The 16,529-nt window shown below is 38.3% G+C and overlaps 2 protein-coding genes across 5 annotated transcripts; one reads left to right on the top strand and one right to left on the bottom strand.

Moving 5' to 3' along the window:
* Window positions 1-1,887: 1,887 nt before the first annotated feature.
* Window positions 1,888-12,821, bottom strand: LOC140576702 (GTPase IMAP family member 9-like). 4 transcript variants are annotated; one of them, XM_072696239.1, is made up of 13 exons: window positions 12,650-12,821; window positions 12,005-12,022; window positions 11,355-11,372; window positions 10,845-10,862; window positions 10,155-10,184; window positions 9,217-9,840; window positions 8,298-8,321; window positions 7,661-7,684; window positions 7,032-7,049; window positions 5,925-5,942; window positions 5,129-5,152; window positions 4,115-4,132; window positions 1,888-3,165 (listed from the first exon to the last, which is right to left on the bottom strand). In XM_072696239.1, exons 1-13 carry the CDS (start codon window positions 12,660-12,662, stop codon window positions 2,924-2,926), a joined length of 1,089 nt encoding a protein of 362 aa, XP_072552340.1. In that variant the 5' UTR covers window positions 12,663-12,821; the 3' UTR covers window positions 1,888-2,923. The 4 variants fall into 4 exon arrangements, with proteins under 4 accessions (XP_072552340.1, XP_072552341.1, XP_072552342.1 ...); XM_072696240.1 differs by lacking the exons at window positions 7,661-7,684; window positions 8,298-8,321; XM_072696241.1 differs by lacking the exons at window positions 4,115-4,132; window positions 5,129-5,152; window positions 5,925-5,942.
* Window positions 12,822-12,901: 80 nt separating this feature from the next.
* On the top strand, window positions 12,902-16,433 carry LOC140576707 (GTPase IMAP family member 7-like). Its single transcript, XM_072696249.1, has 4 exons — window positions 12,902-12,994; window positions 13,317-13,352; window positions 14,086-14,133; window positions 15,218-16,433. Exons 1-4 carry the CDS (start codon window positions 12,961-12,963, stop codon window positions 15,994-15,996), a joined length of 897 nt encoding a protein of 298 aa, XP_072552350.1. The 5' UTR covers window positions 12,902-12,960; the 3' UTR covers window positions 15,997-16,433.
* Window positions 16,434-16,529: the final 96 nt, after the last annotated feature.

Below are 16,529 nucleotides of genomic sequence, written 5' to 3' on the forward strand. Positions count from 1 at the left end.
CACTGCATGAGCATTATTGTGTCTGTCTGTCTTGTTGCTATATCCAAACAATGTACATGGTAATTCCTTAAAGGGAACATAAGAATCAGTGTTTGAAATATATACACCTTTCTGTTTGAAAGTGTATATATGTAAAAGACTTTAAACTAATTACCCATGTTGGCTCAGCATTTTATGATTCTATTTTTAATCATGGTAAAAAAAAATAATATACAATATACACATATATCTGTACAACATATTAATGTTAATGTGGGCAGAATCTAAATTAAAGTGTTAAATTAAACAACTCATACTGTTCATTTATCTCCTCCAGCCGCTACACAGGATTCCACAAGGTTCCTCAAAGTCGTTTGCTGTTCTATTCTCCTTTCCATTTCCTGAAGTCTTCTTCAAACTTAAAGATTGTGATGGATGGGTCTTTAGATGCAGGTATGGGTGTACAGAAGTCAAGTCATGGGTAGAGGACACCACAATGTTCTGCAGCCATGTTCACAAATGATACCAATAGCATGTGCTGCTGTGCTCTTCATAATCTTCATAATAATGAATGTGTTTTAATCTCTCAATACTGTAAGAAAATTAAATGAAATAGAATGATCAAACATGATCAATGTAAACTCATCACAGTTAAAATGATCAATGAAGAATTAAACTTTTAAATATTCTTCAAAATTAAACAACAGCGGATTCGAAGAAACTGTACTGTCCACCCCCTAAAGTCATCTTCACATAATAACAATATTGGGCCTTTAACAATTTCTGTAGACTTTTCTATTTCAAGTACAACAGGGTTGCAGTTCTATATGTGGGGTCATAAATATCCATGTATTCATAGTGTTTTCTTTTGTCGCTATCTGAATATATGGCAAGTAATTCAAAAGTAATTGAATTACGTTACAATTAGATATTTGAACAGGCAATCAGTAATCTGCTGTAACCTTTCCAACCCTGGTTGCAAACGTAAGTACAAGTTTTGCGAAGTGCGGACCACGCTTGCTGGCTGAGGCAAGGAGTTCTGGGGAACTTTGAGCTGATGGGACCCAAAGCCAGACCCCCCTCCCTTTGCCAGGCAAAGGTTAAGTATAATTGGACCATCAGGAAGAGGGGTGTGAATTTTCATTACGAGAGGGCGAGGGGAGAGGAGCTGTATTATAGTGCGTAGTAATGGAGAGGCGGAATTTGGGCGTGGTCCTTCTCCCAAACTTTTAGTGATTACATAACTAGCCACTTAATCATTTATCATTACCATGAACTGAATGGCTTCCATCCATAATTAATGCTTCTGCTCTAAAAACGACAACTGCTACAGTGTGCAGATGAACCACATGGACTAAGGGAAAGCCCTGCGGAGGACAGGTTAATGGTCAGATGAGACAAATATGTTTAAAGACGATGTACCTACTGTTAAACATGGTGGTGGTATGATCATTTTATGTAGCTGTTTTGCTACCTAGCGGAACTAGTACCCGGCACATAGAACAACTACCTCAGAATCCTTCACTTCAAACCATCTGCTTTCCAACAGGACAATGATGCCATTTGTAAGCCAGCCGAAAGTCAGGAACACTGCTTTCAGACAAAATTCTATAAGAGTTAGCCACATATAAAATAACCCTGCTAGGTTTGATCATATGTTGATCTGTTTTTATGATGTTAATAATACTATAATATGGTAAATATAATAAATTAGGAAAGTAGGACAGTAGTAATGTAGGACGGGTGTCAAGCAGTTCAAAGAAGCAAGGTAGTTTTCTGCACTCCACATTATCTGACTGCATATTGATTGATTAGATATGAGAAATAGAGTCATCTCCAAAATTAGTGGCACACACCTTAAGAGACAACGCAAAAGAAGCATTGAGATGTCATAATCAATGATAACAACTTTTATTAATAACATATTCAGAGAATTCAGTAACATGGAGACCCAAGGTAGTGCTATTCTTCAACCATGCTGCTTTCACCATAGCACTAGTCTCCCTAAATCACTGCTCTTTTAATCCCAACACACATGCAGCTACTGAACTGACACAACCTTAGTGAATCAAGAAGACAGCTGGATGTGAGAGACCAAGCTTCAGGATGTTTTGGATGATGGTCACATGGGTTTTTCCACTCCGTCATAGAAACACTTGACACTATTTTTTGGGTGGCTCTTTTTACCTTCTCCGAGCCACCCAGCCCGACCTGCTGGAAGACTGCCTGCTGAGGTCCCCTCTACCTACGTCAGACCAGCTACCACCTACCAGTCCGACCATCAGGCCCCCCACCCGCCACCACCCATAGGAGACCAGTGGCTCACCCGCCTACCACTGCTACCTGTTTAATGACCATGTTAAAACCTAAATGGACATTTAACTATCTGCACTATTAATATCACCACTATTAACTATCTGCTGTATCTGGTTTGGTCATTTTTATCATTAATGTTCAAATAGTTCTGACCAGAGGAGGACGGGTCGGGTCCCCCTTGTCTTGGTTCCTCCCAAGGTTTCTTCCTCCAGCTCCGAGGGAGGTTCTCCTTGCCACTGTTGCCGTTGGGGCTCACTGGGGGTCTTTGATCCTTCATGTCTTACGTTATTTCTTTTTTGTCTCTGTCTTTTACTAATTACTAATTATGTAAAGCTGCTTTGCGACAACAGTAGTAAAAAGCTATACAAATAATTTTGACTTGACTTGACTATTTACTGTAAAAACATTCATATCAAAGCTCCAATTCTCAAAAAGCCTTCAAAAAAGCTTGTGAGCCCTTAATATTTAAAAAGCCAAAACTGAAATGTTATTATATGATATTAACCTGGACAGATGTTAGGAATTATGTGCTGCTTCCTTGCTTTTCTTTGCCTTTGTGTCTGTTCCAGCAACTTCCTATCTGAAAATCCTATCCTATCCAGTTCACCCTGGCTAGCATGTCCATTCTTCAGAGATCCTCAGACAGTTTCACCAGGTGTTCTTTGAGCTTCTTCTTCTTCTCTTCCAACTCTTCTTCTTGTTTCCTTATCTGCTCCTCCCTTTCATTTAGTTGCCTTTCCCGGCTCTCAAGCTGTTCCTTCAATTTCTCCAGAATCTCTGCTTGCTTCCTCAGATTCTCTTTAGTCACCCCTTGAATTTTACATTTTTCAAACTCTTCTTTCAACACGTCCTCTTTTGATTTAGGCTTCACTGCAAACACACAAAAATATTACACAAAGATTGAGAGGGAATATTCATCATTTACAGCTAAAATACAGATTTGAATGTTCTACTCACGTTGGAAGTTCTACAGTACAGCAAGAAAAAGTGAGTGACTAACCTGGATTCCTGCACTGATTACTAATAAGCATGTGGTCTGATCGTTCAGCCAAAAGCTGTTCCTCTGATCAACAGAATAAAGATCTGTCTGAGTGACTGTTGATCTGCTAATTTACATATCTAATTACTGTTCTGCTCATTTACATATCTAATTACTGATCTGTTCGTTTACATATCTAATTACTGATCTGTTCATTTACATATCTAATACCTGATCTGCTCATTTACATATCTAATTACTGATCTGTTCATTTACATCTCTAATTACTGATCTGATCATTTAAATATTTAATGACTGATCTGCTCATTTACATCTCTAATTACTGATCTGTTCATTTACATATCTAATTACTGATCTGCTCATTTACATATCTAATACCCGATCTGCTCATTTACATCTCTAATTACTGATCTGCTCATTTACATATCTAATTACTGATCTGCTCATTTACATATCTAATACCTGATCTGCTCATTTACATATCTAATTACTGATCTGTTCATTTACATATCTAATACGTGATCTGCTCATTTACATCTCTAATTACTGATCTGCTCATTTACATATCTAATTACTGATCTGCTCATTTACATATCTAATACATGATCTGCTCATTTACATATCTAATACATGATCTGCTCATTTACATATTTAATCATAGTTTCTGAATGCTGTAGCTTTCTGTACTTGTGTTCTGATTGAAGAGCTTTAGAAATGAACAGCCGTGTGTATCTGATACAGCAGCCCAGCCTACAGCTGTTCCCCTGATCAACAGAATAAAGCCTGTCTGAGTGCCAGCAAGAGGAAGGAAGGACTTACCTAAGTAGGAGAAGGGGCCTGCAAAGAGAAATAAAGAATAAAGGATTGGATAAAGGAAGAAATAAAGGATTGAATGTAGAGATGAATTCTGATTGGAACCACAGTGAAACCATTGACCAGATGTTCCACTGAAACAGAGCTCTATCACTCCAGATGTGTTTCCCCAACACTAACAATGAGCAGCTGTTTAACCTTCAAATCTGACCGACTCAGACTGGACTTCACTGACCCTCCAATTAATAAGAGAACAGGACAGATCAGACTATTGATCTGTTCATTTACATATCTAATTACTGATATGCTCATTTACACATCTAATTACTGATCTACTCATCTGCATATCTAATTACTGATCTGTTCATTTACATATCTAATTACTGATCTGTTCATTTACATATCTAATTACTGATCTGCTTATTTACATATCTAATACCTGATCTGCTCATTTACACATCTAATTACTGATCTACTCATCTGCATATCTAATTACTGATCTGTTCATTTACATATCTAATTACTGATCTGTACATTTACATATCTAATTACTGATCTGCTTATTTACATATCTAATACCTGATCTGCTCATTTACGCATCTAATTACTGATCTACTCATCTGCATATCTAATTACTGATCTGCTAATTTACATATCTAATACCTGATCTGCTCATTTACATCTCTAATTACTGATCTGTTCATTTACATCTCTAATTACTGATCTGATCATTTAAATATTTAATGACTGATCTGCTCATTTACATCTCTAATTACTGATCTGTTCATTTACATATCTAATTACAGATCTGCTCATTTACATATCTAATTACTGATCTGCTCATTTACATATTTAATCATAGTTTCTGAATGCTGTAGCTTTCTGTACTTGTGTTCTGATTGAAGAGCTTTAGAAATGAACAGCCGTGTGTATCTGATACAGCAGCCCAGCCTACAGCTGTTCCCCTGATCAACAGAATAAAGCCTGTCTGAGTGCCAGCAAGAGGAAGGAAGGACTTACGTAAGAGGGGCACAGGGAAGGGGCCTGCAAAGAGAAATAAAGAATAAATGATTGGATAAAGGAAGAAATAAAGGATTGAATGTAGAGATGAATTCTGATTGGAACCACAGTGAGACCATTGACCAGATGTTCCACTGAAACAGAGCTCTATCACTCCAGATGTGTTTCCCCAACACTAACAATGAGCAGCTGTTTAACCTTCAAATCTGACCGACTCAGACTGGACCTCACTGACCCTCCAATTAATAAGAGAACAGGACAGATCAGACTATTGATCTGCTCATTTACATATCTAATTATTGATCTGCTCATTTACATATCTAATTACTGATCTGCTCATTTACATATCTAATTACTGATATGCTCATTTACATATCTAATACCTGATCTGCTCATTTACATATCTAATACCTGATCTGCTCATTTACATATCTAATTACTGATATGCTCATTTACACATCTAATTACTGATCTACTCATCTGCATATCTAATTACTGATCTGTTCATTTACATCTCTAATTACTGATCTGTTCATTTACATATCTAATTACTGATCTGCTCATTTACATATCTAATTACTGATCTGCTCATTTACATATCTAATACATGATCTGCTCATTTACATATTTAATCATAGTTTCTGAATGCTGTAGCTTTCTGTACTTGTGTTCTGATTGAAGAGCTTTAGAAATGAACAGCCGTGTGTATCTGATACAGCAGCCCAGCCTACAGCTGTTCCCCTGATCAACAGAATAAAGCCTGTCTGAGTGCCAGCAAGAGGAAGGAAGGACTTACATTCTACGCGTATCCACTCTGCAAAGAGAAATAAAGAATAAATGATTGGATAAAGGAAGAAATAAAGGATTGAATGAAGATGAATTCTGATTGGAACCACAGTGAAACCATTGACCAGATGTTCCACTGAAATCAGAATCAGAATCAGAATCAGAATCTCTTTATTTCACCAAGTATGTTACCCATACAAGGAATTTGTCTTGGTGAGAGCAACACGCATGACAAGTAACAAAGAAACACAGAACACAGTCTTAAACTAAAGGAAAATGACACTAAACAATAAATAGGGTAGGGGATAAATTAAAAAAAGTAGAAAGTACTAAAGGTAATAAAGGTAATAAAGAGCTGAAAAATATATTTACAGAAAAGAAAAGGACATCTGTACAGGTGTGCAACAGAGCTCCATCACTCCAGATGTGTTTCCCCAACACTAACAATGAGCAGCTGTTTAACCTTCAAATCTGACCGACTCAGACTGGACTTCACTGACCCTCCAATTAATAAGAGAACAGGACAGATCAGACTATTGATCTGTTTATTTACATATCTAATTACTGATCTGCTCATTTACATATCTAATTACTGATATGCTCATTTACACATCTAATTACTGATCTACTCATCTGCATATCTAATTACTGATCTGTTCATTTACATATCTAATTACTGATCTGCTTATTTACATATCTAATACCTGATCTGCTCATTTACACATCTAATTACTGATCTACTCATCTGCATATCTAATTACTGATCTGCTAATTTACATATCTAATACCTGATCTGCTCATTTACATATCTAATACCTGATCTGCTCATTTACATCTCTAATTACTGATCTGTTCATTTAAATATTTAATGACTGATCTGCTCATTTACATATCTAATTACTGATCTGCTCATTTACATATCTAATTACTGATCTGCTCATTTACATATTTAATCATAGTTTCTGAATGCTGTAGCTTTCTGTACTTGTGTTCTGATTGAAGAGCTTTAGAAATGAACAGCCGTGTGTATCTGATACAGCAGCCCAGCCTACAGCTGTTCCCCTGATCAACAGAATAAAGCCTGTCTGAGTGCCAGCAAGAGGAAGGAAGGACTTACCCTCTTCATGTCGCCGCCCTGCAAAGAGAAATAAAGAATAAATGATTGGATAAAGGAAGAAATAAAGGATTGAATGAAGATGAATTCTGATTGGAACCACAGTGAAACCATTGACCAGATGTTTCACTGAAACAAAGCTCCATCACTCCAGATGTGTTTCCCCAACACTAACAATGAGCAGCTGTTTAACCTTCAAATCTGACCGACTCAGACTGGACTTCACTGACCCTCCAATTAATAAGAGAACAGGACAGATCAGACTATTGATCTGTTTATTTACATATCTAATTACTGATCTGTTCATTTACATATCTAATTACTGATCTGTTCATTTACATATCTAATTACTGATCTGCTTATTTACATATCTAATACCTGATCTGCTCATTTACACATCTAATTACTGATCTACTCATCTGCATATCTAATTACTGATCTGCTAATTTACATATCTAATACCTGATCTGCTCATTTACATATCTAATACCTGATCATTTCTAAAGCTGTAGCTTTCAGCTTTAGAAATGAACAGCCGTGTGTATCTGATACAGCAGCCCAGCCTACAGCTGTTCCCCTGATCAACAGAATAAAGCCTGTCTGAGTGCCAGCAAGAGGAAGGAAGGACTTACGTAAGAGGGGCACAGGGAAGGGGCCTGCAAAGAGAAATAAAGAATAAATGATTGGATAAAGGAAGAAATAAAGGATTGAATGTAGAGATGAATTCTGATTGGAACCACAGTGAAACCATTGACCAGATGTTCCACTGAAACAAAGCTCCATCACTCCAGATGTGTTTCCCCAACACTAACAATGAGCAGCTGTTTAACCTTCAAATCTGACCGACTCAGACTGGACTTCACTGACCCTCCAATTAATAAGAGAACAGGACAGATCAGACTATTGATCTGTTTATTTACATATCTAATTACTGATCTGTTCATTTACATATCTAATTACTGATCTGTTCATTTACATATCTAATTACTGATCTGCTTATTTACATATCTAATACCTGATCTGCTCATTTACACATCTAATTACTGATCTACTCATCTGCATATCTAATTACTGATCTGCTAATTTACATATCTAATACCTGATCTGCTCATTTACATATCTAATACCTGATCATTTCTAAAGCTGTAGCTTTCAGCTTTAGAAATGAACAGCCGTGTGTATCTGATACAGCAGCCCAGCCTACAGCTGTTCCCCTGATCAACAGAATAAAGCCTGTCTGAGTGCCAGCAAGAGGAAGGAAGGACTTACGTAAGAGGGGCACAGGGAAGGGGCCTGCAAAGAGAAATAAAGAATAAATGATTGGATAAAGGAAGAAATAAAGGATTGAATGTAGAGATGAATTCTGATTGGAACCACAGTGAAACCATTGACCAGATGTTCCACTGAAACAAAGCTCCATCACTCCAGATGTGTTTCCCCAACACTAACAATGAGCAGCTGTTTAACCTTCAAATCTGACCGACTCAGACTGGACTTCACTGACCCTCCAATTAATAAGAGAACAGGACAGATAGACTATATAATTTACATATTTAATTATTGATCTACTTATTCACATATCTATTTACTGATCTGCTTACTGACTTCTATCTGGTTTCTCCTACAATTAGATCTAACACGTTTAATCAGTGTTTAAATTAACGCTCTGAGTTGAGCACTAGCAGTGTGGATTTAACACTGGCAAATATGCTGTGTAATCTCAAACTGTTTCCCTGACTGAGGGAATAAAACTCCTGAAGGAAGGACTAAGTAGAGCTGGAGGTTCTTCTTTGTAGCTGACTAATATAACTGATATCATAATCTATTGCTATGATTTTAACGAGCGTATAAACACCAGTGTTAAACGTGACACTATTATTGGATTCTGGTTAAGGACAGTAAAGATGTTCTGATGTGCATGAGTGTCATTTGTCAGCAGATAAATGACAAATTCTGCATGCAGCACCTCCCAGCAGTTCTAGGCCATTTAGCACCACATTTTGAAACCCTGGAACTCTGATTTTTTCCATTATCGCCACCTTTAACAATGAATTTAGCACAAAAACTCATATCATCATGATCATCATCATCATCATAATCATCATAACTCTGTCTAACCCTGATCATGTTTCGCATCACTTATTTAATTATCAGGGTACAGAAATTTACCAATATGTCATTTACTTACAAATATCCGAATCTTCATCATCGTTTGTGTAACATGTTCTACGATTGTCTTCTACCAGTTTGTCCATCTTCACTATAAGCTGTTCTGCCTGATCATTTTCACCAGGACTGTTGTTGTTGAAGCTATGGTACCTGCTGCCACACTTCTGCACCAGCTGCTGGAGGCTCTCTCCAGCTGTGCTGATGTATTCCTCAATGGAGTTGTCTTTCAGATTGTCTTTAAAAGTGAAGAGGATGATGGTGAATGTGTACAGTCTCGATCCGAACACCTCCACCGCCCTCTCCACTGTGTCCTTCTCCTCCTGAGTGAATCGGCCCAGGGGGATCACCAGCAGGAAAACGTGGGGCCCCGGGGATGAGAGCTGGAGACACCGTTGGAGCAGTTTCTCCTTACCTGTATCTGTGAGCATTTCTGCAGTCAGACCTGGAGTGTCCACCACTGTGACCCACCTAAGTCCTCGGGTCCCCGGGTCCCCTAAGTCCACAGTCTGAGCCTCACACTGCTGGGTGATTGGGGAGGCACTAAGTCTGCAGGTAAAGCCTGATCTGCCTAGCAGAGTGTTCCCTGAGGCGCTCTTGCCTGAACCAATGTTTCCGAGAAGGACCACCCTGAGCTCCCGCCGGCCTGCAGTGACGAAGTAAATAAAGAAAAAAAGTAAACATGGACCGGGGAACCTATTTAGCATTTAGCATTTAGCATGCACCCTCTGTCAGCTTAGAACAACATGGCATTCAAGCTTGATCAAGACCAGCGGATCCATCTCAAACTCAGCACTGATAGTTTCTGAATGCTGTAGCTTTCTGTACTTGTGTTCTGATTGAAGAGCTTTAGAAATGAACAGCCGTGTGTATCTGATACAGCAGCCCAGCCTACAGCTGTTCCCTTGATCAACTGAATAAAGCCTGTCTGAGTGCCAGCAAGAGGAAGGAAGGACTTACTCTGTCCACTCAGTGCTCTGTGTCGCCACTCTGCAAAGAGAAATAAAGAATAAATTATTGGATAAAGGAAGAAATAAAGGATTGAATGTAGAGATGAATTCTGATTGGAACCACAGTGAAACCATTGACCAGATGTTCCACTGAAACAGAGCTCTATCACTCCAGATGTGTTTCCCCAACACTAACAATGAGCAGCTGTTTAACCTTCAAATCTGACCGACTCAGACTGGACCTCACTGACCCTCCAATTAATAAGAGAACAGGACAGATCAGACTATTGATCTGTTCATTTACATATCTAATTACTGATCTGTTCATTTACATATCTAATTACTGATATGCTCATTTACACATCTAATTACTGATCTACTCATCTGCATATCTAATTACTGATCTGTTCATTTACATATCTAATTACTGATCTACTCATCTGCATATCTAATTACTGATCTGTTCATTTACATCTCTAATTACTGATCTGTTCATTTACATATCTAATTACTGATCTGCTCATTTACATATTTAATCATAGTTTCTGAATGCTGTAGCTTTCTGTACTTGTGTTCTGATTGAAGAGCTTTAGAAATGAACAGCCGTGTGTATCTGATACAGCAGCCCAGCCTACAGCTGTTCCCCTGATCAACAGAATAAAGCCTGTCTGAGTGCCAGCAAGAGGAAGGAAGGACTTACCTAAGTAGGAGAAGGGGCCTGCAAAGAGAAATAAAGAATAAAGGATTGGATAAAGGAAGAAATAAAGGATTGAATGTAGAGATGAATTCTGATTGGAACCACAGTGAAACCATTGACCAGATGTTCCACTGAAACAGAGCTCTATCACTCCAGATGTGTTTCCCCAACACTAACAATGAGCAGCTGTTTAACCTTCAAATCTGACCGACTCAGACTGGACCTCACTGACCCTCCAATTAATAAGAGAACAGGACAGATCAGACTATTGATCTGCTCATTTACATATCTAATACCTGATCTGCTCATTTACATATCTAATACATGATCTGCTCATTTACATATTTAATCATAGTTTCTGAATGCTGTAGCTTTCTGTACTTGTGTTCTGATTGAAGAGCTTTAGAAATGAACAGCCGTGTGTATCTGATACAGCAGCCCAGCCTACAGCTGTTCCCTTGATCAACAGAATAAAGCCTGTCTGAGTGCCAGCAAGAGGAAGGAAGGACTTACCCTCTTCAAGTAGCCGCTCTGCAAAGAGAAATAAAGAATAAAGGATTGGATAAAGGAAGAAATAAAGGATTGAATGTAGAGATGAATTCTGATTGGAACCACAGTGAAACCATTGACCAGATGTTCCACTGAAACAGAGCTCCATCACTCCAGATGTGTTTCCCCAACACTAACAATGAGCAGCTGTTTAACCTTCAAATCTGACCGACTCAGACTGGACCTCACTGACCCTCCAATTAATAAGAGAACAGGACAGATCAGACTATTGATCTGTTTATTTACATATCTAATTACTGATCTGCTCATTTACATATCTAATTACTGATATGCTCATTTACACATCTAATTATTGATCTGCTCATTTACATCTCTAATTACTGATCTGTTCATTTACATATCTAATATGTGATCTGCTCATTTACATATCTAATACATGATCTGCTCATTTACATATCTAATTACTGATCTGCTCATTTACATATTTAATCATAGTTTCTGAATGCTGTAGCTTTCTGTACTTGTGTTCTGATTGAAGAGCTTTAGAAATGAACAGCTGTGTGTATCTGATACAGCAGCCCAGCCTACAGCTGTTCCCCTGATCAACAGAATAAAGCCTGTCTGAGTGCCAGCAAGAGGAAGGAAGGACTTACCTAAGTAGGAGAAGGGGCCTGCAAAGAGAAATAAAGAATAAAGGATTGGATAAAGGAAGAAATAAAGGATTGAATGTAGAGATGAATTCTGATTGGAACCACAGTGAAACCATTGACCAGATGTTCCACTGAAACAGAGCTCCATCACTCCAGATGTGTTTCCCCAACACTAACAATGAGCAGCTGTTTAACTCAGACCGAACTTCACTGAACCTCCATGTTTGACCTGGAAGTCCAGCTTTTCAACAACCCTGAGCATCAAAAACCAGCTTGGACCATCTAAAGCAGCTACCTGCTGGTTCTGAGCTGGATGTTTCAGCAGGGCTGATTCTGAATACTGACACAGGTGTGCTTAAAGAGTGCAAACTGCAGCCCAAACGGGACTCAGCTCAGTTCACTTTTCAGCTTTTCTACTTATTATCAATGTGTCTCCTTATTATTGAGTTAGAAGAACCTGAAGAACCTGAAGAAGAACTAATCACTTAACACTTTAAAAAGGTCAGTCTAATACCATGAAAATGGCCTTGTTTGGGCTTTCCCTTTTGTTAGCTGCTGGGTGAACTCTTAAATATGAATAAGTATTGATCAGCACAGAAGGCTGGGTGTCGGTAGCTAGGTCTTCAGATGATCGTTTAAGCTGCTTACTGGAAAAGGCCATCGTTGCTGTTGCTGTAGGCTGAGGGTTGAGGGTTGAGGTCTTCAGGTGATGGTGTTTCTCTGACAGATGCTCATTCTTCAGTTTCTGACGCGGTTGCTTTTGAGTGTTGATTTAGTTTGGGTAGAAGAAGCCCTGGCTGGATAAGTTCTGAGATATGAGGAAGTCTTTGGACTCAGGGAGTCTGCGCAAAACTAAAGCGAAAGTAAAACGAGCAGAAACGCCCCCAGAGGGAGGGTCCACTCCAGTCCACTCCGGTCTCCATTACCCAACTTTTCTTTTCTTTTTCTTTGTTGCAAAAATGGCTGCAAACAACAACAGTGACGCAGTTCGTGGTGAGTTTATTAATTATGATTTATTTCTAGTCTTTTCCATTTCAGTTATTTGACCTGAATATTAAAACACATGTTTTTCAGAACTTTGGTGGGATGAAGGAAACTAGTGCTTCTACATCTGTCAGTTAGTAAGTTAGGTAGATAGAAATGAACCAGCTTAACTTTCGATTTCAAATCAGTTCCTGTTGGATTTTTTACAAATACAGTTCTCCAGGTTAACTCCTCTCACATCGCAGCCGGAATAAAACAGGCCAGCCATCCATGTTCATCTCTTTAAAGCCAATTTCTATGTTTTTTGGTTTCTTTCGTTCTTTGAATGCAGCCAGTAACGAGCCAGGAGACGACATGCGTCCTAAGAGTAAGTGTCCGACTGGATAATAAACACATGATATAAATATTAGAAAGATACATATCTATCATTTACATATCTAATTACAGATCTGTTCATTTATATATTCAATAATATAAAAATAATAAACCCATGATATAAATATTTACACAATTTTACTAATTTACTAATTACAGATCTGTTCATTTACTTATTTATTACTGATCTGTAAATTTACATATTTAATCACTGATCTGCAAATTTACATATCTAATTACAGATCTGTTCATTTACATATTTATTACTGATCTGTAAATTTACATATCTAATTACAGATCTGTTCATTTACATATTTATTACTGATCTGTAAATTTACATATCTAATCACTGATCTGCAAATTTACATATCTAATCACTGATCTGTTCATTTACATATTTATTACTGATCTGTAAATTTACATATCTAATCACTGATCTGCAAATTTACATATCTAATCACTGATCTGTTCATTTACATATTTATTACTGATCTGTAAATTTACATATCTAATCACTGATCTGCAAATTTACGTATCTAATCACTAATCTGTTCATTTACATATTTATTACTGATCTGTAAATTTACATATCTAATCACTAATATGTTCATTTACATATTTATTACTGATCTGTAAATTTACATATCTAATCACTGATCTGTTCATTTACATATTTACATTTACATATTCTGATGTTCTTGGTTTTTCTGCATTCTCAAATACAGCTGGTAAAGAGTCAGAAGACAGCGACAGCATGCGACATCCTCCTCTAAGTAAGTTATCAGCTGAATAATAAATAAATTATATATATTTAAAAAATTATATAAACTTATTCCATTATATGAGAAGCATGTAAGCCTGGAATGTCGTATAGCTTATGATACACCACTGGAATCACAGATCCATTGCTATTTGCTATTATTATTACTACCATCATTAAGCATCATTACTTTCCCTATTCTTACTATTATTATTATTATATTATATTATGATTAGAAGATATTATGATTTTGTTGACCTGAGCATGTTTATGATTTGAAAAGCGCTTTTCAAAAAAGGTTACAAAAGCTACAAAGGGTTCTTTGAGCGACAACATAAAAAAGCCACGATTCCATAAAGAAGGTTCTTCAACACAAACATGGTTCTTTATGGAACTCTATGGACGTTCTTCTATGGCATCGCTTAAGGAACCATTTGTAGGATGTTTATTTTTAAGAGTGCATAGATTATGAGGATCCATAAAATGTGACGCATTATAATGTGAAGACACTGTAAAACCTAACGACATCAAGCGGACTAAGGTGCTGCCCGTATGTCCCGGGTGATGCTGCCTGCCATCAGCAGCTGGAGCCTGAGAGAGCACAATTGGCTTACAATTGGGTAGCTGGCTCTCCCTCTCTCCCCATATCACTTCAGTGTGATGTTCAGGTACCCGGCGCTTTCCTCCGATTGCGTTGGTTGCTCAGTAACATTGCATTTGTGACGGAGGAGGCATGTGTCAGTCTTTACCCTCCAAGTGTGATAGGGGGAGAGTGCTAATGAGTGGGTTGGGTAATTGGCTAAATTGGCTAATCTAAAATGAGGAGGAAAATTAGCTAGAAAATAAAAAAGAAAAGAAAAACAGCCTTTAAAATAAACATAAATATCTGTGACTTCTAGGATATTTTGGTTTCCAGAGTGTAGATGTTACTATGAATAAGTAGAAACTTTATTAAAGATGTGCCAGCAAGTCTTGTCACAAAATACTAACATGAAAGGCATCCAGGGCCTTTGAGACACTAAACCTCGTCTCCTAAACAGAATAAATATGTTTAGACAAAGCCATGTTCTTAATATTTGTGCCGTCTCTGTCTCAAGTGTCTGTTCTAAGGGTTGTGCTGGTGGGGAAGACTGGTGTGGGAAAGAGCTCAACTGGAAACACCATCTTTGGCGAGGAGGTCTTCAAAGTATCCGATTCCGCTCAGTCGGTCACCAAGGACTGTATGAAGGCCAGAGCAGAGGTTGACGACCGAAAAGTGACCGTGATCGACACCCCTGGGCTGTTTGACACCGACCTGGACGAAGCTTCAGTGATGAACCGGCTGGTTGAGTGTATCGCGCTGTCCTGCCCTGGACCTCACGTCTTCCTCCTGGTGCTCTCACTGGGCCGATTTACCCTGGAAGATAGACAGACGGTGGAGAGGCTGCAGACTATCTTTGGAGAGGAGGCGTCCAAATACACCATCCTTCTCTTCACTAGGGGGGACCGACTGACAGATCAGACCATAGAGGAGTATGTAGCTGGAGCAGGGGATAGCCTAAATCAGGTGGTGAAGACGTGTGGTGGACGATATCACGTCTTCAACAATGAGAACACGGCAGATCGGTCTCAGGTCTCTGGACTGATGGAGAAGATCGATAAAATGGTGTTGGAGAATGATGGTGGCTGCTACACCAACGAGATGTATGAGAACGTGGAACGAGCGATCCAAGAGAGAGAGAAGGCGCTGAGGAACGAGAAAGATCAGCAGGTTAGAGCTAAAGAAATGGAAATACAGCAACTGAGGATCGAGCTGAGAGAAATGTTAGTGAGAGAGTTGAAGAAGAAGAATTCCTCGGTGTTCAGGAAAGTCTCACAGCAGTGTAAACAGCAGTAACACGGCCTCTTCCTCTCCACCCAAGTCCTGTCTCCATCGTATCTCCCTCTCACATCACCCAAAGCTCTTCAGTTTGCCCAAACGTAGCTTTGTAAATATGATCCAGCTCATGTAAACAGATGTATGGGTTCAGAATTGTATTCATATCAGGAAATGTTATAACCTTTTATTAAAATAATGCTGTGTAAAAGTGTGTGTGTGTGTGTGTGTAAATGTGATGTAGGGTATCAGTACATGAGCAGAATTTAGCCAACCAAGTAATTATGATGATGAAGCAAACAGGTAACAGTTAAAGACTCACACAGATTTCATTCAATTGTCTCAGTTTGAGAGTAAAACACACTGGCTAATCTTGGAGTTGTTTATTTTATTTTATTTTATTTTATTTTATATGTGGAAAATACTGTGCAGAAGTAAACCGCTAAGCTTTGCTGCTACTGACGCTGTGTTTGTCATCACTGCTTGACCATTACTAAAAACAGCCTGGTTGACCAGTGCAGCTCGGAGTTTGATGGATGGTTCACCAGCACAAC

Source organism: Salminus brasiliensis, chromosome 14 (assembly GCF_030463535.1).
Source record: "Salminus brasiliensis chromosome 14, fSalBra1.hap2, whole genome shotgun sequence".
Classification (NCBI taxonomy): Eukaryota; Metazoa; Chordata; class Actinopteri; order Characiformes; family Bryconidae; genus Salminus; species Salminus brasiliensis.

What these genes read in the sequence shown, in the direction of transcription:
- LOC140576702 (XM_072696239.1), bottom strand. An exon ending in TGATGAAGATTCGGATATTT is followed by an intron (nt 8,322 to 9,216) that starts GTAAGTAAATGA and finishes TTCTCTTTGCAG; the next exon opens with GCCCCTTCCCTGTGCCCCTC. An exon ending in CTTCCCTGTGCCCCTCTTAC is followed by an intron (nt 7,685 to 8,297) that starts GTAAGTCCTTCC and finishes TTCTCTTTGCAG; the next exon opens with GCCCCTTCCCTGTGCCCCTC.
- LOC140576707 (XM_072696249.1), top strand. Translation starts at nt 12,961, where the DNA reads ATGGCTGCAAACAACAACAGTGACGCAGTTCGTG. An exon ending in CAACAGTGACGCAGTTCGTG is followed by an intron (nt 12,995 to 13,316) that starts GTGAGTTTATTA and finishes CTTTGAATGCAG; the next exon opens with CCAGTAACGAGCCAGGAGAC. An exon ending in CATGCGACATCCTCCTCTAA is followed by an intron (nt 14,134 to 15,217) that starts GTAAGTTATCAG and finishes CTCTGTCTCAAG; the next exon opens with TGTCTGTTCTAAGGGTTGTG.